Raw genomic sequence first — 22,259 nt, 5'->3', positions numbered from 1 at the left:
AAGAGGTGCAGTACTGAGGGAGGGCTGCACTGTCGGGGAGAGGTGCAGTACTGAGGGAGGGCTGCACTGTCGGGAGGGGGCGGTCAGTACTGAGGGAGGGCTGCACTGTCGGGAGGTGCGGTCAGTACTGAGGGAGGGGGCGGTCAGTACTGAGGGAGGGTTGCACTGTCGGGAAGAGATGCAGTACTGAGGAAGGGCTGCACTGTCGGGAAGAGGTGCAGTACTGAGGGAGGGCTGCACTGTCGGGAAGAGGTGCAGTACTGAGGGAGGGCTGCACTGTCGGGAAGAGGTGCAGTACTGAGGGAGGGCTGCACTGTCGGGGGGTGCGGTCAGTACTGAGGGAGGGTTGCACTGTCGGGGAGGGGGGGCAGTCAGTACTGAGGGAGGGCTGCACTGTCGCTAAGAGGTGCAGTACTGAGGGAGGGTTGCACTGTCGGGGAGGGGGGGCAGTCAGTACTGAGGGAGGGCTGCACTGTCGGGGGGCGGTCAGTACTGAGGGAGGGCTGCACTGTTGAATGCGATGTTCAATTTATTGTGTAATCTTGTGTCGATCGAGTGTTAATTAAAGAAGTCTCGGGTTCTTTTGTCGTGCTAAAGAATAACTCATTTGTTGCGTACAGATATAATTATTTACACTCACCACAAGCCTGTCTAGCCAGCACACCTCATGCTGCTTCTCGCTTCTTCTCAGCCCAATACCCATGTGACTATTACATCACCACTACAGTGGGAGGGGTTAACTCTCATTGACTCAAACATTAACCCTTTCAGGCCTTATCCTACAATACTGAGGCCCTGCCTGCCTTCTCAGGCGGGTGTAAAAGATCCTTTGACACTAATTCGAAGAAGAGCAAGGGAGTTTTCCCTGGCGTCCTGGCAATATTTATCTCTCAACCAACACGTAGAACAAAAGCAAAATACTGTGCGGATGCTGTAAATCTGAAATAAAAACACAAAGTACTGGAAATATTCATCAGGTCTGACAGCATCTGTGGAGGGAGAAATAGAGTTAAACATTTCTGGTCGATGACCTTTTCAAACAAATTACCTGGTGATTATCACATTGCTGTTCGTGGGAGATTGTTGTGTGCAAATTAGCTGCCATGTTTCTTACGTTACAACAGTGACTACACTTCAAAAAAAATACTTCATTGACTGTAAAGCGCTTTGGGATATCCCAAGGTCTTAAAAGGCAAGTCCTTTTTGCATTATGTTCTGATTAATACCCAGTAACAGTTCCCTGTATTCCTCACTGACACCTGACCCTGGGAGAATCACTGTATTAATCCTGGCTCCTAGAACTCTTGGTGTTGATCAGATGTGGAATTTGCTGCTGTGATTATAAATGTATTTATTCACATTTAGATTTATATACAGACTAATTCAGACACACTGTACATAGAGCAGGATAGAAAGGTTCCCAGTCTTTCACCTCCTCGCCCCCCAAACAGCCTCACCCCACCCCATTATCCTCCCCCGTTATATTCCCTCTTCAAGGACCAGGTTGAAAAGCAAAAATAAAGTTGATAAATAGGCCTCAAAACTGACCTGGTCCATGGAACTGACCTGAACCCCAGTTCATATACAGAGCAGCCTCTAATGTTGCTCACTTCTCCAAGTGAAGGGGGTTGTTCAGTGAGGTGTGATGGGCTTGTGCTCTGCATAATCCTTTCTACAGAAGAAGCCAATACAGAGAGAGTTGGCATTGCATGCCACAGTCTTGTGCCCCTTGGTCAATGCCTCCGCACCCCGGGGATCTGATTCAGGAATGGGGACCTCGAGACCCCTGAATCCTGGACCACCAAACGATGATCCAAGTTAAGTGCTGAGGCCTTGCCCCAATATTTAGGCATCTCTGATCATTCTAGGCTGCACAACAAACCTAAGAATTGGCAAATATAGGAACTGGCTTTGTTCAAAGCCATCACAAGCCCTGCTGTCCTGTGTTGTGACTGTGTGTGGTTTAATGTAGTGAGTTAGTGTTGTTGAGCAGTTTGGTTTGAAGTTCCTCCACTATTCCTGACAGATTCATGGTCTCCAAGGCCTGGTACACAGACTCCATTGAGGCTGTGCACTGCTGGCTCCACTGGCGCAGCATTTCATACTGCTGGTCCCGGGACTGGGTCACATCCATTTCAATCCGCTCGATATCACAGTCCTTCAGCTCCAACAAACGCATCAACTCTTTCCACCTTCGCACTGGCACCACATTGATGATCTCGTACAAAGTCTTTCCCTCCAGAGAGACAGCTGCTGGGACAGGAAAGATCCAGTCAAACACTGCCCACCTCCGGCCACACACTGCCCACCCCCTCTGGCCACATATCCCAAGGGCAGGTAGAGTATGGGTTACATATACAGAGTGAAGCTTCCTCTACACTATGGGTCTGCAACCTGTGGCTCTGGAGCCGCATGCGGCTCTTTAACATCTCATTTGCGGCTCCCAACCTTTTCCAGTTGGATTGCATTATCGTGGAAAATGCCCAAAATAAAATAAGTCAAGAAAAGTAAGAGCTGTGTTTTAATTGTGGGGATAAAAGGTTAACCATTATGCTGCACTTAACTGTTCAAAATAGATTATTTTAACAAAAAACATTGTGCAGTAAATAAACCTGTTCAAGTGGTATTGCTACACCATGATTATAGATAATATATTTGGTTTGAAGAACAAGTTTTATGGTCGCAACCATTACTGTTTCTCATAAAGCTGAGGCGATAAATTACTCAATGTGCTATTAGAAGCTTTTATTTATCACGAGAATCAATATCTGAAAAATATTGTCTTAATTCTACACATTTTAAGTTAAAGTTTGTTTTAAAGGGCACTTTACTGACAAAATTATAGTAAAAAAAAAATCAATTTATTACAAGATCTGTTACAAAACCACAAAGACAAAAAGCATTCTCAGTTTTATATGTAAATTTCTTATTAATATTTTTATTCAAAGTGGAAATGTACTGTTTTTCCAGTAAATTAATATGGTTCACCATTTTTACATTTTCTTTTCAAACATGCTTGTATACATAATTCATGAAAATTGACTCATACAATCTGATACTGCATATACTGGACATACGAAGAAAGAAAATCAAAAAAAGACGCAAAAACGTCAAAAATGTGATAATTCAGAGTTAGATCTATTTTAATTTTGATTTTTTTTCCTATTGATACATAAATTCAATACATGTACTTTATTTATTATATATGCAAATCATGCATTCTACCGGAGACACTTGGCAAATTGCCATGTATTTGGTTTTGAAATGCTGAAATTTCATCTTGCAGCTCCCAGTAGTTTTTATTTTAGGCAATTTTGATTTTAAAAAAGGCTCGTCAGGTTAAAAAAAAGGTTGCTGACCCCTGCTCTACACTGTCTTGTCAAACATTCCCAGGGCAGGTACAGCACAAAAAAAAACAGGTTAGATACAGAGTAAAGCTCCCTCTAGACTGTCCCATCAAACACTCCCAAGGAGGTACCGCATGGGATATATAAAATCCCTTACCTTGTGTCTTGGTTTGGAGCAGTGTTGGCTGGGGGCTGGTCTCATAAATGTTGCCGTTTGCCAATGGCTGGGTCAGGACCGTGACAATGGTGTCGGATTTCCAATCTAGAGCTGGAATCTCAAATGGCTTCAGGAAAAGGAGTGAAACAGAAAATTAGTTAGAGCTGGACCAGACGTTAAAGGCGAGTGATGTTCCCAGCAATTGGAATAGATTTCTGCTCCGAGTGTGACGGGGCAGTGTTTAATGGACACAAGGACTCAAAATGTGCAGTGGGGGTCACCAAGTGGAATTACTCAGTGCTTCACCAGACTCACCCCCATGATCACACTTGGCTCACAGCACTCTAAATGTGAACATTAGGCTGAATTGGCAGACTTGGTGCGAGGAACCCAGCTCCAGATGTAGAACCATAGAAAAATTACAGCACAGAAGGAGGCCATTCAGCCCATCGTGTCTATGCCAGCCAAAAAAACTAGCTGCCCAATCTAATTCCACCTTCCAGCATTAGGTCCGTAGCCTTGCTGGTTACAGCACTTCAGGTATATGTCCAGGTACATTTTAAAAGGATTGAGGGTTTCTGCCTCCACCACCCATTCCTGGCAGTGAATTCCAGACACCCACCACCCTCTGGGCGAACAAGTTTTTCCTCATGTCCCCTCTAATTCTTCTATTTTTAGAGAAGTGGTTTCACCCAAGGTGCAGGCAGATAGATGGGTGACCGCTAGAAGGGAGGGCTGTCAGTGCAGGAATCCCCTGTGGCTATCCCCCTCTCTAACAAGTATACCGTTTTGGATACTGTTGGGGGGGGGATGGCCTATCAGGGGAAAACAACAGCAGCAGCCAGAGCAGTGGCTGGCACTGTTGTTCAGCAGGGAGGGACAAAGCGCAGAAGAGCAATAGTTATAGGGGACTCTATAGTCAGGGGCACAGATAGGCTTCTGTGGACGTGAAAGAGACTTCAGGATGGTATGTTGCCTCCCTGGTGCCAGGGTCAAGGATGTCTCTGAACGGACAGGGGGCATTCTGAAGGGGGAGGGTTAACAGCCAGAGGTTGTGGTACACAACGGTACCAACGACATAGGCAGGAAGAGTGATGAGGTCCTGTAGGGGGAGTTTAGGGAGTTAGGTAGAAAGTTAAAAGACAGGACCTCGAGGGTTGTAATCTCTGGATTACTCCCTGTGCCACGTGCCAGTGAGGCTAGAAATAGGAAGATAGTGCAGCTAAACACGTGGCTGAACAGCTGGTGCAGAAGGGAGGGTTTCAGATATCTGGACCATTGGGATCTCTTCAGGGACAGATGGGACCTGTACAAGAAGGACGGGTTGCATCTAAACTGGAGGGGCACAAATATCCTGACTGCGATGTTTGTTAGCGTCACTCGGAAGGGTTTAAACTAGTGTGGCAGGGGGGTGGGAACCAGAGCAGTAGGACAGCAAGTGAAGTAAATGAGGGGGAACTAGTAAATAAGGCCAGTAAGAGGAAGAGCAGGCAGGGAGTTGTTGCGGAGCACAGCAGGACTGGTGGTCTGAAGTGCATTTGTTTCAATGCGAGAAATATAACAGGTAAGGCAGGTGAACGTAGAGCTTGGATTAGTACTTGGAACTATGATGTTGCTATTACAGAGACTTGGTTGAAGGAAGGACAGGATTGGCAACTAAATGTTCCAGGATTTAAAAGCTTCAGGCGGGATAGAGGGGGATGTAAAATGGGTGGGGGAGTTGCATTACTGGTTAAGGAGAATATCACAGCTGTACTGCGGGAGGACACCTCGGAGGAGTCATGCAGCGAGGCAATATGGGTAGAGCTCAGGAACAGGAAGGGTGCAGTCACGATGTTGGGGGTTTACTACAGGCCTCCCAACAGCCGGCGGGAGGTAGAGGAGCGGATATGTAGACAGATTTTGGAAAGATGTAAAGGTAACAGGCTTGTCGTGGTGGGTGATTTTAACTTCCACTATATTGACTGGGACTCACTTTGTGCTAGGGGCTTGGATGGGGCAGAATTTGTAAAGAGCATCCAGGAGGGCTTCTTGAAACAATATGTAGATAGTCCAACTAGGGATGGGGCTGTACTGGACCTGGTATTGGGGAATGAGCATGGGCAGGTGGTCGAAGTTTCTTTAGGGGAGCATTTCGGGAACAGCGACCATAATTCCATAAGTTTTAAGGTACTTGTGAATAAGGATAAGAGTAGTCCTCGGGTGAAGGTGCTAAATTGGGGGAAGGCTAATTATAACAATATTAGGCAGGAACTGAAGAATTTAGATTGGGGGCGGCTGTTTGAGGTTAAATCAACATCTGACAAGTGGAAGTCTTTCAAACATCAGTTGATTAGAATCCACGACCAGCATGTTCCTGTGAGGAAGAAGGATAAGTTTGGCAAGTTTCGGGAACCTTGGATAATGTGGGATATTGTGAGCCTAGTCAAAAAGAAAAAGGAAGCATTCGTAAGGGCTGGAAGGCTAGGAACAGACGAATCCCTTGAGGAATCTCAAGACAGTAGGAAGGAACTTAAGCAAGGAATCAAGAGGGCTGAAAGGGGTTATGAGAAGTCATTGGCAAACAGGATTAACGTGTCCTTGATAAGTATGTACCTGTGAGGCAGGGAGGAAGTTGTCTAGCGAGGGAGCCGTGGTTTACTCAAGAAGTTGAAGCGCTTGTCAAGAGGAAGAGGGCGGCTTATGTTAGGATGAGACGTGAAGGCTCAGTTAGGGCGCTTGAGAGTTACAAGCTAGCCAGGAAGGATCTAAAGGGAGGGCTAAGAAGAGCAAGGAGAGGACACGAGAAGTCATTGGCGGATAGGATCAAAGAAAACCCTAAGGCTTTCTATAGGTATATCAGGAATAAAAGAATGATAAGAGTTAGAACAGGGCCAATCAAGGATAGTAGTGGGAAGTTGTGTGCGGAATCAGAGGAGATAGGGGAAGCGTTAAATGAATATTTTTCGTCAGTATTTACAGTAGAGAAAGAAAATGTTGCCGAGGAGATTACTGAGATACAGCCTACTAGGCTAGATGGGATTGAGATTCACAAGGAGGAGGTGTTAGCAATTTTGGAAAGAGTGAAAATAGATAAGTCCCCTGGGCCAGATGGGATTTATCCTAGGATTCTCTGGGAAGCCAGGGAGGAGATTGCAGAGCCGTTGTTGTTGATCTTTATGTCGTCATTGTCGACAGGAGTGGTGCCGGAAGACTGGAGGATAGCAAATGTTGTCCCCTTGTTCAAGAAGGGGAGTAGAGACAGCCCTGGTAATTATAGACCTGTGAGCCTTACTTCGGTTGTGGGTAAAATGTTGGAAAAGGTTATAAGAGATGGGATTTATAATCATCTTGAAAAGAATAAGTTCATTTGCGATAGTCAGCACGGTTTTGTGAAAGGTAGGTCGTGCCTCACAAACCTTATTGAGTTTTTTGAGAAGGTGACCAAACAGGTGGATGAGGGTAAAGCCGTGGATGTGGTGTATATGGATTTCAGTAAGGCGTTTGATAAGGTTCCCCACGGGAGGCTATTGCAGAAAATACGGAAGTATGGGGTTGAAGGTGATTTAGAGCTTTGGATCAGAAATTGGCTAGCTGAAAGAAGACAGAGGGTGGTGGTTGATGGCAAATGTTCATCCTGGAGTTTAGTTACTAGTGGTGTACCGCAAGGTTCTGTTTTGGGGCCACTGCTGTTTGTCATTTTTATAAATGACCTGGATGAGGGTGTAGAAGGGTGGGTTAGTAAATTTGCGGATGACACGAAGGTCGGTGGAGTTGTGGATAGTGTCGAAGGGTGTTGTAGAGTACAGAGGGACATAGATAGGCTGCAGAGCTGGGCTGAGAGATGGCAAATGGAGTTTAATGCGGAGAAGTGTGAGGTGATTCACTTTGGAAGGAGTAACAGCAATGCAGAGTACTGGGCTAATGGGAAGATTCTTGGTAGTGTAGATGAGCAGAGAGATCTTGGTGTCCAGGTACATAAATCCCTGAAAGTTGCTACCCAGGTTAATAGGGCTGTTAAGAAGGCATATGGTGTGTTAGCCTTTATTAGTAGGGGGATCGAGTTTCGGAGCCACGAGGTCATGATGCAGCTGTACAAAACTCTGGTGAGGCCGCACCTTGAGTATTGCGTGCAGTTCTGGTCACCGCATTATAGGAAGGATGTGGAAGCTTTGGAAAGGGTGCAGAGGAGATTTACTAGGATGTTGCCTAGTATGGAGGGAAGGTCTTACGAGGAAAGGCTGAGGGACTTGGGGTTGTTTTCGTTAGAGAGAAGGAGGAGGAGAGGTGACTTAATAGAGACATACAAGATAATCAGAGGGTTAGATAGGGTGGATAGTGAGAGTCTTTTTCCTCGGATGATGATGGCAAACACGAGGGGACATAGCTTTAAGTTGAGGGGTGAAGGATATAGGACAGATGTCAGAGGTAGTTTCTTTACGCAGAGAGTAGTAGGGGTGTGGAACGCCCTGCCTGCAACAGTAGTAGACTCGCCAACTTTAAGGGCATTTAAGTGGTCATTGGATAGACATATGGATGAAAATGGAATAGTGTAGGTCAGATGGTCGGCGCAACATCGAGGGCCGAAGGGCCTGTACTGCGCTGTAATGTTCTAATTCTAAAAAAAAAAAATCCCAAGGCTTTTTATTCGTATATAAAGAGCAAGAGGGTAACCAGGGAAAGGGTTGGCCCACTCAAGGACAGAGAAGGGAATCTATGTGTGGAGCCAGAGGAAATGGGCGAGGTACTAAATGAATACTTTGCATCAGTATTCACCAAGGAGAAGGACTTGGTGGATGACGAGCCTAGGGAAGGGAGTGTAGATAGTCTCAGTCATCTCATTATCAAAAAGGAGGAGATGTTGGGTGTCTTGCAAAGCATTAAGGTAGATAAGTCCCCAGGGCCTGATGGGATCTACCCCAGAATACTGAGGGAGGCAAGGGAAGAAATTGCTGGGGCCTTGACAGAAATCTTTGCATCCTCATTGGCTGCAGTTGAGGTCCCAGAGGACTGGAGAATAGCCAAAGTTCCTTTGTTTTTGAAGGGTGGCAAGGATAATCCAGGAAATTATAGGCCGGTGAGCCTTACGTCAGTGGTAGGGAAACTATTAGAGAGGATTCTTCGGGACAGGATTTACTCCCATTTGGAAACAAATGGACTTATTAGCGAGAGGCAGCATGGTTTTGTGAAGGGGAGGTCGTGTCTCACTAATTTGATTGAGTTTTTTGAGTAAGTGACAAAGATGATTGATGAAGGAAGGGAAGTGGATGTTGTCTATATGGACTTCAGTAAAGCCTTTGACAAGGTCCCTCATGGCAGACTGGTGAAGTCACACGGGATCAGAGGTGAGCTGGCAAGATGGATACAGAACTGGCTCGGTCATAGAAGACAGAAGTGGATGGGTGTTTTTCTGAATGGAGGGATGTGACTAGTGGTGTTCTGCAGGGATCAGTGTTGGGACCTTTGCTGTTTGTAGTATATATAAATTATTTGGAGGAAAATGTAACTGGTCTGATTAGTAAGTTTGCGGATGACACAAAGGTTGGAGGAGTTGCGGATAGTGATGAGGATTGTCAGAGGATACAGCAGGATATAGATCGGTTGGAGACTTGGGCAGAGAAATGGCAGATGGAGTTTAATCCGGACAAATGTGAGGTAATGCATTTTGGAAAGTCTAATGCAGGTGGGAAGTATACAGTAAATGGCAGAACCCTTAGGAGTATTGACAGGCAGAGAGATCTGGGCGGACAGGTCTACAGGTCACTGAAAGTGGCAACGCAGGTGGATAACGTAGTCAAGAAGGCATACGGCATGCTTGCCTTCATCGGTCGGGGCATAGAGTATAAAAATTGGCAAGTCATGCTGCAGCTGTACGGAACCTTAGGCCACACTTAGAATATTGCGTGCAATTCTGGTCGCCACACTACCAGAAGGACATGGAGGCTTTGGAGCGGGTACAGAAGAGGTTTACCAGGATGTTGCCTGGTCTGGAGGGCATTAGCTATGAGGAGAGGTTGGATAAACCCGGATTGTTTTCACTGGAACGACGGAAGTGGAGGGGCGACATGATAGAGGTTTACAAAGTTATGAGCGGCATGGACAGAGGGGATAGTCAGAAGCTTTTTCCCAGGGTGGAAGAGTCAGTTCCTAGGGGACATAGGTTTAAGGTGCGAGGGGCAAAGTTTAGAGGGGATGTGCGAGGCAAGTTTTTTACACAGAGGGTGGTGAGTGCCTGGAACTTGTTGCCGGGGGAGGTGGTGGAAGCAGGTACCATCGAGACGTTTAAGAGGCATCTTGACAAATACATGAATAGGATGGGAATAGAGGGATACGGACCCCGGAAGTGCAGAAGGTTTTAGTTTAGGCAGGAGATGGATACAGAACTGGCTCGGTCATAGAAGACAGAAGTGGATGGGTGTTTTTCTGAATGGAGGGATGTGACTAGTGGTGTTCTGCAGGGATCAGTGTTGGGACCTTTGCTGTTTGTAGTATATATAAATTATTTGGAGGAAAATGTAACTGGTCTGATTAGTAAGTTTGCGGATGACACAAAGGTTGGAGGAGTTGCGGATAGTGATGAGGATTGTCAGAGGATACAGCAGGATATAGATCGGTTGGAGACTTGGGCAGAGAAATGGCAGATGGAGTTTAATCCGGACAAATGTGAGGTAATGCATTTTGGAAAGTCTAATGCAGGTGGGAAGTATACAGTAAATGGCAGAACCCTTAGGAGTATTGACAGGCAGAGAGATCTGGGCGGACAGGTCTACAGGTCACTGAAAGTGGCAACGCAGGTGGATAACGTAGTCAAGAAGGCATACGGCATGCTTGCCTTCATCGGTCGGGGCATAGAGTATAAAAATTGGCAAGTCATGCTGCAGCTGTACGGAACCTTAGGCCACACTTAGAATATTGCGTGCAATTCTGGTCGCCACACTACCAGAAGGACATGGAGGCTTTGGAGCGGGTACAGAAGAGGTTTACCAGGATGTTGCCTGGTCTGGAGGGCATTAGCTATGAGGAGAGGTTGGATAAACCCGGATTGTTTTCACTGGAACGACGGAAGTGGAGGGGCGACATGATAGAGGTTTACAAAGTTATGAGCGGCATGGACAGAGGGGATAGTCAGAAGCTTTTTCCCAGGGTGGAAGAGTCAGTTCCTAGGGTACATAGGTTTAAGGTGCGAGGGGCAAAGTTTAGAGGGGATGTGCGAGGCAAGTTTTTTACACAGAGGGTGGTGAGTGCCTGGAACTTGTTGCCGGGGGAGGTGGTGGAAGCAGGTACCATCGAGACGTTTAAGAGGCATCTTGACAAATACATGAATAGGATGGGAATAGAGGGATACGGACCCCGGAAGTGCAGAAGGTTTTAGTTTAGGCAGGCTTGGAGGGCCGAATGGCCTGTTCCTGTGCTGTTCCGTTCTTTGTACCAATCACCTTAAATCTGTGCCACCTGGTAACTGACCTCTCCGCTAGGGGAAACAGGTCCTTCCAATAAAGGACCAATAAAGGAAAGCATTCCATATGCCTTCTTCACCACTTTTTCTACCTGTCCTGCCACCATTAGGGACCTGTGGACATGTACTCCAAGGTGGAGCATGGCTACCCGACCCGAACCCGACGGGACCCAACGACATGTGTCGGATTCGGGTTGTGTCGGGTCGCTCATCTGGGTCCAGCATTCGGTCTCAGGCTCGGGTCGGGCCAGGTCGGACACAGTGACAGCCAGGATGTCAAGGAGGGAGACACTCCGCACTAGTCTGCAGTGAGCAATTCCATCCAAGGTAGAGCACAACCTCTTCAATAAAGTTGATTATATTCCGGTGGTTGGGTACGGGAAAAAAATGAAAGGACTCAGGCTGGGTCAGGCTCGGGTCGGATGTGGTTCTGTTGGGCTAGGGTCGGATTTCATTTGCAGACCCGAGCAGGCCTTTCCTCCCGTTTATTGTGTATTCTGTCTATATTATATATATATGTGCTGTAGGGAGACTGATGAGATATGACCTGAAGGTGAGAGGTTAGGGGGAGTGGTCAGTGCACTTTACCTTATCAATACTGGTCATATGACCAGCCTGGCAAAACTCATTACTCACCAAGGTCTTGTCTTCATCCTTTGTCTTTTTGTCTTCTTCAGGAACTGAAACACAAACACCAGGACTGTGACTCACTCACGAATGGCTGAGGCCCTGAGTGCAAAGGTCAGAGAGGTTGGGGAGGTGGGGTGGAGCTCAGTACTCACCTCTCCCCAGGGGATCCCACTCCCACTCCTCCCTCCACATGGCCCACCTCCCCCTTGCCCCCACTCTCCCCCTCCCTCCATTCTCTCCTTCCCCACTTACATTGCCTGCTAAGTGTTGTCTGCTGCCCAGTGCTCGCTGACCATAACCCATTTCCTACCACCCTCTGCACTAAGTTAATGGTATCAAATGGCCACAGATCTGCAGGTGATTTAACAAAAATCTGAAGCCTGGGATAAAATTTACCTAGTAGGAGCACAGCCATTACCTTGAGATGCCAGCCATGGCTCAGTTAGTAGCCCTCTCGCCTCTAAGTCACAAGATTCTGGGTACAAGTCCCAGTCCTGCTCCAGGATTTGAACACAAAAATCAAGAGTGACAGTCCAGTGCAGAATTGAGAGCGTGCTGCACTGTCAGAGGTGCTGTCTTTTGGGTGAGATGTTCAACTGAGGCCCTGACTGCCATCTCAGGTGGGCATAAAAGATTCCATCAAACTGTTTTGAAAAAGAGCAGGGAGGTTCTTCCTAGTGTCCTGGCCACTATTTATCCCTCAATGAACATCAGAACAATCTGGTCATTATCAAACTGCTGTTCGTGGGAGCTGTACTGTGTTGTGCACAAATTGGCTGCCACATTTCCTACATTACAACAGTGACTACATTTCAGAAAGTACTTCATTGGCTGTAAAGCACTATGAGATGTCCGGTTCTGTTGACAGGTAAACAGGTTTCCAATATTCTGCTTGGGTTACTCCGGGTCTCATAATTTCCCACAATGTGGCTCTGCATCGCGGGGGATTTGCTGTGTTGATCCAGTGAAAACTCAGATTCACTCGTCCTGTACCTCAATGGAGTTCTGGGACCAAATACTTCCTCATTTGTAACACATCAATCTGTAATCGTCACACAGGACAGTCTGTAATTCCACATAAACTGCAGTTAAGTCATTGTTTTGTAGGCAAATGTGGCATTTTGCACACAACAGGATCCCACAATCAAATAAATGACCTGTTACTCTGCTATTACGTGATGCTGGACGAGGGATGAACGTCAGCCCAGAACACCAGGGAGATCGTTCCTGCTTTTCTTCCAATAGCGCCCTGGGATTATTAACTTCCAGCTGAGCAGGTAATGGAGTCTCATTTTAATGTCTCATCCAAAAGACGGCATGTCTGAGAGCCAATCAGCCTAGATTATCTACTCAATCCTGGATGGGGTTTGAACCCAGGACTTTGTGACTAAGAACAACATTTGAAGCCATACCATTAAAACCTTCCCATCCTTATTGGATGGATAGGTTGCCTTTTTTGAGGCGCTTATACATCTCTCAGGTCAGAATGATAAAGTACTCCACATTTGTAGCATCTTTTGCAGAAGATTCTTTTTATTTCATACCGGATACTGTTTCAAGGTTCGCCGCCTCCTCCTTTGAACCTTTCCTTTACGTTTCAAGGCACATTTGTGTCGGACAAATAGAAATATGATTTGGTGTAGCTGGACGTGCATTTTTGTTTCTTCCAACCAGGTTAATCTGACCCTTGAATTAAAACATGAAAGCAGGTCCTAAACTGCCATGTTTTAAGCAGCGGATTGAAGATCCTACTTCCCTCAGTTACGGAATGTCTTTCTGACCTTGTGTGTGGGGTTTCAGGGGGCAGTCAGTGAGATGGGGAGTATCCATTAACCTTTATAGGCTTTTTTATTCTTTCATGGGATGTAGGCGTCGCTGGCAAGGCCAGCACTTGTTGCCTATCCCTAATTGCCTTTGGCAACTGAATGGCTTGCTGGGCTGCTTCAGAGGGAAGTTAGGTCTGGAGTCACATGTCGGCCAGACCAAGTAAGAATGGCAGATTTCCTTCCCTAAAGGACATTAGTGAACCAGATGGGTTTTTATGACAATCAATGATAGTTTCATGGCACCATTACTGAAACTAGCTTTCAAGTCCAGATTTTTATTAGTTAATAGAATTTAAATTTTACCAGCTGCCATAATGAAATTTCAACCCATGGTCTCAGGGCATTAGCCTGGGCCTCTGAATTACTAGTTCAGTAACATATCACTATGCCCCCCACCTCCACGTATGCTCCCTGAGAGGGAACTGTGGGGTCAGGGAGCAGCCCAGGGATGAGGGGGGCAATGTGGCACCAGGGAGCAGTCAGTGAGAGGGAAGGATGGCAATCGACCTTTCTGCTTTCAGTGTGCCCTGCACCATCCTGTTTCTGTACATATGAAGGAAATTCCAGATTCTTGGATTGTTCACGGCCTTTGAATCATGGAATCATAGAATAGTACAGCACAAAAGGAGGCCATTCAGCCCATCAAGCCTGTGCCAAATCTTGCAAAGAGCAATCCAGTTACTCCCACTCCCCTGCTCTTATCGCATTTTTTCTCTCTGTGGACTTATCCAACTCCTTTTTGAAGGCTGCTATTTTTTAATTTATATCCACCACCCTATCAGGCAGAGCATTCCAAAGTCTAATCACTCATACAAAAATGCTTTTCCTCATCTTGCTTCTGGTTCTTTTGCCAATTACCTTAAGTCTGTGCCCTCTGGTTATCAACCCTTCAGCCAACGGAAACAGTTTCCCTTTATTTACACTATCTAAACCATTCATGATTTTAAACTCCTTTATCAAATCTCCTCTTAGCCTTCTCTGTTCTACATAGAACACCCTTAGCTTCTTTAGTCTATTCATGTCACTGTAATCTCTCATCTCCCATTCTAGTAAATCTCTTCTGTACTCTCTCCAAAGCCTTCAGGTTCTTCCTAAAGTTTGATGTCCTGAATTGGACAATACTCCAGTTTCATGTTTTATACAGGTTTAGCATAACTTCTTGGTGTTTGTACTCTATGGTATGCCTCTATTTATAAAGCCCAGGATCCCATATGCTTTATTAACGGCTTTGTTAACCTGTTCTGTCACCTTCATAGATATGTGCATAAATAACCCCAGATCTCTCTTTTCTTGCACCCCATTAAAATTGTACCATTTAGCATGTATTGACTCTCCCCATTCTTCCAACCAAAATGTATCACCTCACGCTCTTCTGCATTGAATTTCATCTGTCATGTGTCCAATTATTCCAACAACCCTTGACCACTTGAAGTCTATTGCGACCTTTCTCACTGTTTACTATACTTTCAAGTTTTGTGTTAACTGCAAATTTCAAAATTGAGCCTTGTCCCCTGTATCCCCAAGTCCAATTGATGTAAATCAAAAACAGCAGTGATCCTTGTATGAAACCTTAGGGAACTCCTCCGTATACCTCCTTGCAGTCTGATAAACAACCATTCACCACTACTCTCTGTTTACAATTCCATAGCCAATTTTGTATCCAAGCTGCTACTGCCCCTTTTATCCCATGGGCTTCAGGTTTGCTAATAAGCCTAATATGTAGTTTTTTATCAAATGCCTCTTGAAAATCCATATACATAACATCCACCACACTACCCTCATTCACCCTCTTTTTACTTCATCAAAAATGTAATCAAGTTATTCAAATACGATTTGCCACTAACAAATCGTGCTGGCTTTCCTTTGTTAGCTCATGATCATCCAAGAGGCTGTTAATTTTCTCCTGGATTATTGTTTCTAAAAGCTTCCCCACTTTCGATGTTAAATTGATTGGCCTGTAATTGACAGGTATATCCTGCTGCCCTTTTTTCATTTGTAACATTTGCAATCCTCCAGTCCTCTGGCACCACCCCTCTATCTAGATTGTAGTCAGTACCTCACAATTTCTACCCTTACTTCCCTGGGCACTTTGGGATGCTTCCCATCCAGACTGGATGACTTATTCACTTTAAGTACTGCCATCCTTTCTAGTATTCCTCTGTATCTGTTTTTCCTAAATTTCATCCAGTATCCAAGCAACCTCCTTGTTTACTGTAGTTTTGAAACATTTCTCTTCGAGTGCAAGTTCCACACTGGACTCCGCTGGAGTGCAGAACTGCTGCAGCCACTCATAGGGGACTGGGAGAGCTTGGGCTAATCCATCTGTACCTGGTTAGGCGGCTGAGTGGGGGATGGGGGGTGATGCAGTGCAAACCCAGAGCTGTCCATGGTTGGGGTGAGGGGGTGGATGTTGGATGAGACTGTTGTTGGGTCAGGGGAAGTCTCAGGAGGAGGGAGAGGGAGGCGGGGAGGGCAGTGCAATCCAAAGGCAGACTGTCATCCTCCTGGCTGAGATAATGTGCAATGGTGAGATTACCTGTGACAGTCGGGATCTCCAGCTCCTCTGGGATCCTCTCACGTCGAAATTTCTGGCGCAAAAACTGGGCAATCACAAGCAGAATGAAGAGAGATCCCACAATAGCCAAAACCAGAATGGGCTTCAACCCTGGAGCAAACAACATAGTCAGTCAGTAACAATCATCATGGCAACACAGGGACTACAGTCAGTCAGTAACAATCATCATGGCAACACATGGACTACAGTCAGTCAGTAACAATCATCATGGCAACATATGGACTACAGTCAGTCAGTAACAATCATCATGGCAACACACGGACTACAGTCAGTCAGTAACAATCATCATGGCAACACACGGACTACAGTCAGTCAGTAACAATCATCATGGCAACACACGGACTACAGTCAGTCAGTAACAATCATCATGGCAACACACGGACTACAGTCAGTCAGTAACAATCATCATGGCAACACATGGACTACAGTCAGTCAGTAACAGCACACATACTGTCCATTACTGATCACGTATGCAACCTCTGGCAGATTTGCCTGTCCCTCACCCCAGAATGTGGAAACCAATTGCCCGACTGCTGTGCTGACTGAATGGCCAACTCAACACAGCCCAGCTGTGGGTGGGGGAGGGCTGGGTGATCAATGTTGATTGTTATTCAAATGTCCAATTCCCATCTTCCATTCCCACAGTAAGAACCGCTGTTTTGAGAGGGCTTCTAAGAGATACCTGTGAGCATCAAAGGTGGTTTGGAAGTCAAAGGTGGTTTGGAAGTCAAACAGCTGGAACAGGATTCATTTTTACACTGCTCCCTAAAAGGAATAATAGACACAGAAATCAGCAACCGTTAAAGAAAGCCATTTCAACCAAATAATCCAAAAACCAGGAGAACCAGCAGGGCATGCATGGATCGCAGGCGGCCCACCTCCTGGATCTCAGGGTTTAGAACTGTTCCCTTGCTCACTCAGCCACCTGGCCAGAGAGATTCTCAGAATCTAAAGACATCCATTTGTTCTAAAGGGACAGAGCTCAAAAGCAGAGAGTTATTCTGCTTTATTCCTGTATTTGAAAACTGGACAGTGCCAAAATAATGAGAATAGGTTCTGTGCTCATCAAAGCCAAGCATAGGTTAGATACAGAGTAAAGTTCCCTTTACACTGTCCCATCAAATACTCCAGGGCAGGTACAGCACAGGTTAGATAGAGAGTAATGCTCCCTCTACACTCTCCCATCAAACACTTCCTGGGGAGGTACAGCACAGGTTAGACACAGAGTAAAGCTTCCTTTGGGCTGTCCCAATAACATGACTTTTGAACATAGATTTCCACTTTGTGTTGTAGACTCAGAAGTGGATCGAGATGGTCCCAGCTCCACCAATGTCGGACTCACTGTGCCAGCAATGACTGGAGACAGCAATCCCAATGGATTAGAACCTGGGTTCCAGAGGTGAAAGGTCAGTGCCTAACTCACTACATTACCCAGTCTGTTTGTTATAAGAACTGGTGTCAAGATCCTGGTCCTGATCCTGACCCTGCTTTAAGTGGAAGTTGACGAATGCAAACAGATAGAATTTAAGTATAACCTGACTCACTCTGTACAGGCCTTGCACTGGCCACCATGCTGGTAAAATCCTGGCCGACACTCTCCACACTGAACATCGAATTTCTTCGAACCTGAAGTGACAGTTAACACATGGAACCAGGAGTCAACTCAGAGTTATCAGGACCAGGTACTTACACTGCCATGTCAATGAACCATTCAGCTGAAGGCACCGTGATAGATTGATGAGCCGCTGTTCCTGGTGCAATGTGTTCCATGAACTGGGCAGTGAAATGGAAGACCAGTGGAGGGACAGAGCATGAGATCACTGACCCCTCTGTTGGTCCTCAGTTTGACTCAACTTTCCAAACATTTTCCAGTGGTTCAGCTTCCTTTTACTTTATCTGTTTTCTCCCCTTCTTTCTCCCAGGCACTAATTGGAGCCAGACTCTGACACTCGAGTTGGACTGTCTTGGCCATGTGGAGTGTGGAGCTGATGCACCAAGTAATCTCCAGGAATAAGAAGTTTTTGTTACATGAAGAGAACAGAGAAACTGGGGCTCTCAGTATTGCAACCGAGAAAATTAAAAAGATCTGATCGAGGGCATCAGAATTATGAAGGGGGTCGTGATAAGGTTGATCAAGAAAAACTACTTTCACTTGTCCTACTGTCAGTAATAGAATTTAAGATCAACATCTGTTGGGATGGTTGAGGTGAAAAGGATGCACTCAACTGCTGTTGTCGATCCCTCGCTCACAATAACCTGCCCATTCCTTACAATAACCCACCCCCCCATTAACCCAACCCTCACAATAACCCACCCCTTCACTAACCCGACACCCTCACAATAACCCACCCCTTCACTAACCCGACACCCTCACAATAACCCACCCCCTCACTAACACGACACCCTCACAATAACCCACCCCCTCACTAACACGACACCCTCACAATAACCCACCCCCTCACTAACACGACACCCTCACAATAACCCACCCCCTCACTAACCCAACACCCTCACAATAACCTACCACCTCACTAACTCGACACCCTCACAATAACCCACCCCCTCACTAACACGACACCCTCACGATTTAGATTTAGAGATACAGCACTGAAACAGGCCCTGCGGCCCACCGAGTCTGTGCCGACCATTAACCACCCATTTATACTAATCCTACACTAATCCCATGTTCATACCACATCCTCACCTGTCCCTATATTCCCCTACCACCTACATATACTAGTGGCAATTTATAGTGGCCAATTTACCTATCAACCTGCAAGTCTTTTGGCTGTGGGAGGAAACCGGAGCACCCGGAGAAAACCCACGTAGACACAGGGAGAACTTGCAAACTCCACACAGGCAGTACCCGGAATTGAACCCGGGTCGCTGGAGCTGTGAGGCTGCGGTGCTAACCACTAACCCACCCCCTCACTAACACAACCACGACAATAACCCACCCCCTCACTAACACAACCATCACAATAACCCACCCCCTCACTAACACAACCACCATAATAACCCACCCCCTCACTAACACAACCACCACAATAACCCACCCCCTCACTAACCCGACACCCTCACAATAACCCACCACCTCACTAACCCGACACCCTCACAATAACCTACCACCTCACTAACTCGACACCCTCACAATAACCCACCCCCTCACTAACACGACACCCTCACGATTTAGATTTAGAGATACAGCACTGAAACAGGCCCTGCGGCCCACCGAGTCTGTGCCGACCATTAACCACCCATTTATACTAATCCTACACTAATCCCATGTTCATACCACATCCTCACCTGTCCCTATATTCCCCTACCACCTACATATACTAGTGGCAATTTATAGTGGCCAATTTACCTATCAACCTGCAAGTCTTTTGGCTGTGGGAGGAAACCGGAGCACCCGGAGAAAACCCACGTAGACACAGGGAGAACTTGCAAACTCCACACAGGCAGTACCCGGAATTGAACCCGGGTCGCTGGAGCTGTGAGGCTGCGGTGCTAACCACTAACCCACCCCCTCACTAACACAACCACGACAATAACCCACCCCCTCACTAACACAACCATCACAATAACCCACCCCCTCACTAACACAACCACCATAATAACCCACCCCCTCACTAACACAACCACCACAATAACCCACCCCCTCACTAACCCGACACCCTCACAATAACCCACCCCCTCACTAACACAACCACCACAATAACCCACCCCCTCACTAACCCGACACCCTCACAATAACCCACCACCTCACTAACCCGACACCCTCACAATAACCTACCACCTCACTAACTCGACACCCTCACGATAACCCACCCCCTCACTAACACGACACCCTCACGATAACCCACCCACTCACTAACACAACCACCACAATAACCCACCCCCTCACTAACCCAACACCCTCACAATAACCTACCACCTCACTAACACGACACCCTCACGATAACCCACCCACTCACTAACACAACCACCACAATAACCCACCCCCTCACTAACCCAACACCCTCACAATAACCTACCACCTCACTAACTCGACACCCTCACAATAACCCACCCCCTCACTAACACGACACCCTCACGATAACCCACCCACTCACTAACACGACACCCTCACGATAACCCACCCCCTCACTAACCCGACACCCTCACGATAACCCACCCCCTCACTAACCCGACACCCTCACGATAACCCACCCCCTCACTAACCCGACACCCTCACGATAACCCACCCCTTCAATATCCCGACACCCTCACGATAACCCACCCCCTCACTAACCTGACACCCTCACGATAACCCACCCCCTCAATATCCCGACACCCTCACGATAACCCACCCCTCAATAACCCGACACCATCACGATAACCCACCCCCTCACTAACCCGACACCCTCACGATAACCCACCCCCTCACTAACCCGACACCCTCACGATAACCCACCCCCTCACTAACCCGACACCCTCACGATAACCCACCCCCTCAATATCCCGACACCCTCACGATAACCCACCCCCTCAATATCCCGACACCCTCACGATAACCCACCCCCTCAATAACCCGACTTCCTCACAACCCACCCCCTCACTAACACGACGCCCTCACAATAACCCACCCCCTCACTAACACGACGCCCTCACAATAACCCACCCCCTCACTAACCCGACGCCCTCACAATAACCCACCCCCTCAATAACCCGACTTCCTCACAACCCGCCCCCTCACTAACACGACGCCCTCACAATAACCCACCCCCTCACTAACACGACGCCCTCACAATAACCCACCCCCTCACTAACACGACGCCCTCACAATAACCCACCCCCTCACTAACACGACGCCCTCACAATAACCCACCCCCTCACTAACCCGACGCCCTCACAATAACACACCCCCTCACTAACACGACGCCCTCACAATAACCCACCCCCTCACTAACATGACACCCTCACAATAACCCACCCCCTCAATAACCCGACTTCCTCACAACCCACCCCCTCACTAACACGACGCCCTCACAATAACCCACCCCCTCACTAACACCACACCCTCACAATAACCCACCCCCTCACTAACACGACGCCCTCACGATAGCCCACCCCCTCACTAACACGACGCCCTCACAATAACCCACCCCCTCACTAACACGACGCCCTCACAATAACCCACCCCCTCACTAACTCGACACCCTCACAATAACCCACCCCCTCACTAACATGACACCCTCACAATAACCCACCCCCTCACTAACACCACACCCTCACGATAGCCCACCCCCTCACTAACACGACGCCCTCACAATAACCCACCCCCTCACTAACTCGACACCCTCACAATAACCCACCCCCTCACTAACCCGACACCCTCACAATAACCCACCCCCTCACTAACATGACACCCTCACAATAACCCACCCCCTCACTAACACGACGCCCTCACAATAACCCACCCCCTCACTAACACGACGCCCTCACAATAACCCACCCCCTCACCGACACGACGCCCTCACAATAACCCACCCTCTCACTAACACAACCACGACAATAACCCACCCCCTCACTAACACGACGCCCTCACAATAACCCACCCCCTCACCGACACGACGCCCTCACAATAACCCACCCCCTCACTAACCCGACACCCTCACAATAACCCACCCCCTCACTAACTCGACACCCTCACAATAACCCACCCCCTCACTAACCCGACACCCTCACAATAACCCACCCCCTCACTAACATGACACCCTCACAATAACCCACCCCCTCACTAACACGACGCCCTCACGATAGCCCACCCACTCACTAACACAACCACGACAATAAACCACCCCCTCACTAACACGACACCCTCACAATCACCCTACCCCCCAATAACCCTCACTCTCATTAACCTGACCACCCCCCCCAATAACTCACCCCCTCACTAACTGACCCGCCCCCTTACTAACCTCACCCCCCACAATAACTCACACCCTCACTAACCCGACCCCCTCCACAATATCCTGACCCTCTTACTAACCCGACCCGGTCCAGAATAACCCACCCCCTCACTAATCCAACCTCACAATAACCCACCCCCACACTAAGATGATCAATACTCACAGACTTCAATGACCTTCCTGTTGTTGCAGTTGGAGCAGTTCTTACAGTGGAAGCTCAGACAGCTGACATGGTGACATTGCTGATACTGGTGGGTGTGACAGCCACACACAGTGTTATTGGTAGCGGTGCAGTTATGAAGAGTTTTCTGGAACTCTAGAGGGAAACAGACACA

The 22,259-nt window shown here is 47.4% G+C and overlaps 1 protein-coding gene across 2 annotated transcripts in view; it reads right to left on the bottom strand.

Moving 5' to 3' along the window:
• Positions 1–1,460: 1,460 nt before the first annotated feature.
• The window catches only part of si:ch211-112c15.8 (tumor necrosis factor receptor superfamily member 25), a 41,018-nt gene continuing 20,219 nt past the window's right edge, over positions 1,461–22,259 (bottom strand). Inside the window, exons 4-10 of one of the 2 annotated variants that reach the window (XM_068017260.1) lie at positions 22,088–22,240; positions 17,515–17,596; positions 16,653–16,735; positions 15,932–16,060; positions 11,576–11,619; positions 3,505–3,631; positions 1,461–2,253 (exon numbers count right to left, since the gene is read on the bottom strand). In XM_068017260.1, coding sequence (XP_067873361.1) covers positions 1,964–2,253; positions 3,505–3,631; positions 11,576–11,619; positions 15,932–16,060; positions 16,653–16,735; positions 17,515–17,596; positions 22,088–22,240 — 908 coding nt within the window. In that variant the 3' untranslated portion in view covers positions 1,461–1,963. The remainder of the gene's footprint in view (positions 2,254–3,504; positions 3,632–11,575; positions 11,620–15,931; positions 16,061–16,652; positions 16,736–17,514; positions 17,597–22,087; positions 22,241–22,259) is intronic. The other variant, XM_068017261.1, reaches the window with a different exon arrangement.

The sequence above is a fragment of the Heterodontus francisci genome, chromosome 37 (genome assembly GCF_036365525.1).
Source record: "Heterodontus francisci isolate sHetFra1 chromosome 37, sHetFra1.hap1, whole genome shotgun sequence".
Classification (NCBI taxonomy): Eukaryota; Metazoa; Chordata; class Chondrichthyes; order Heterodontiformes; family Heterodontidae; genus Heterodontus; species Heterodontus francisci.
The sequence above is the reverse complement of the archived record's forward strand: the minus strand, read 5'-3'. Positions and strand labels throughout refer to the sequence as shown.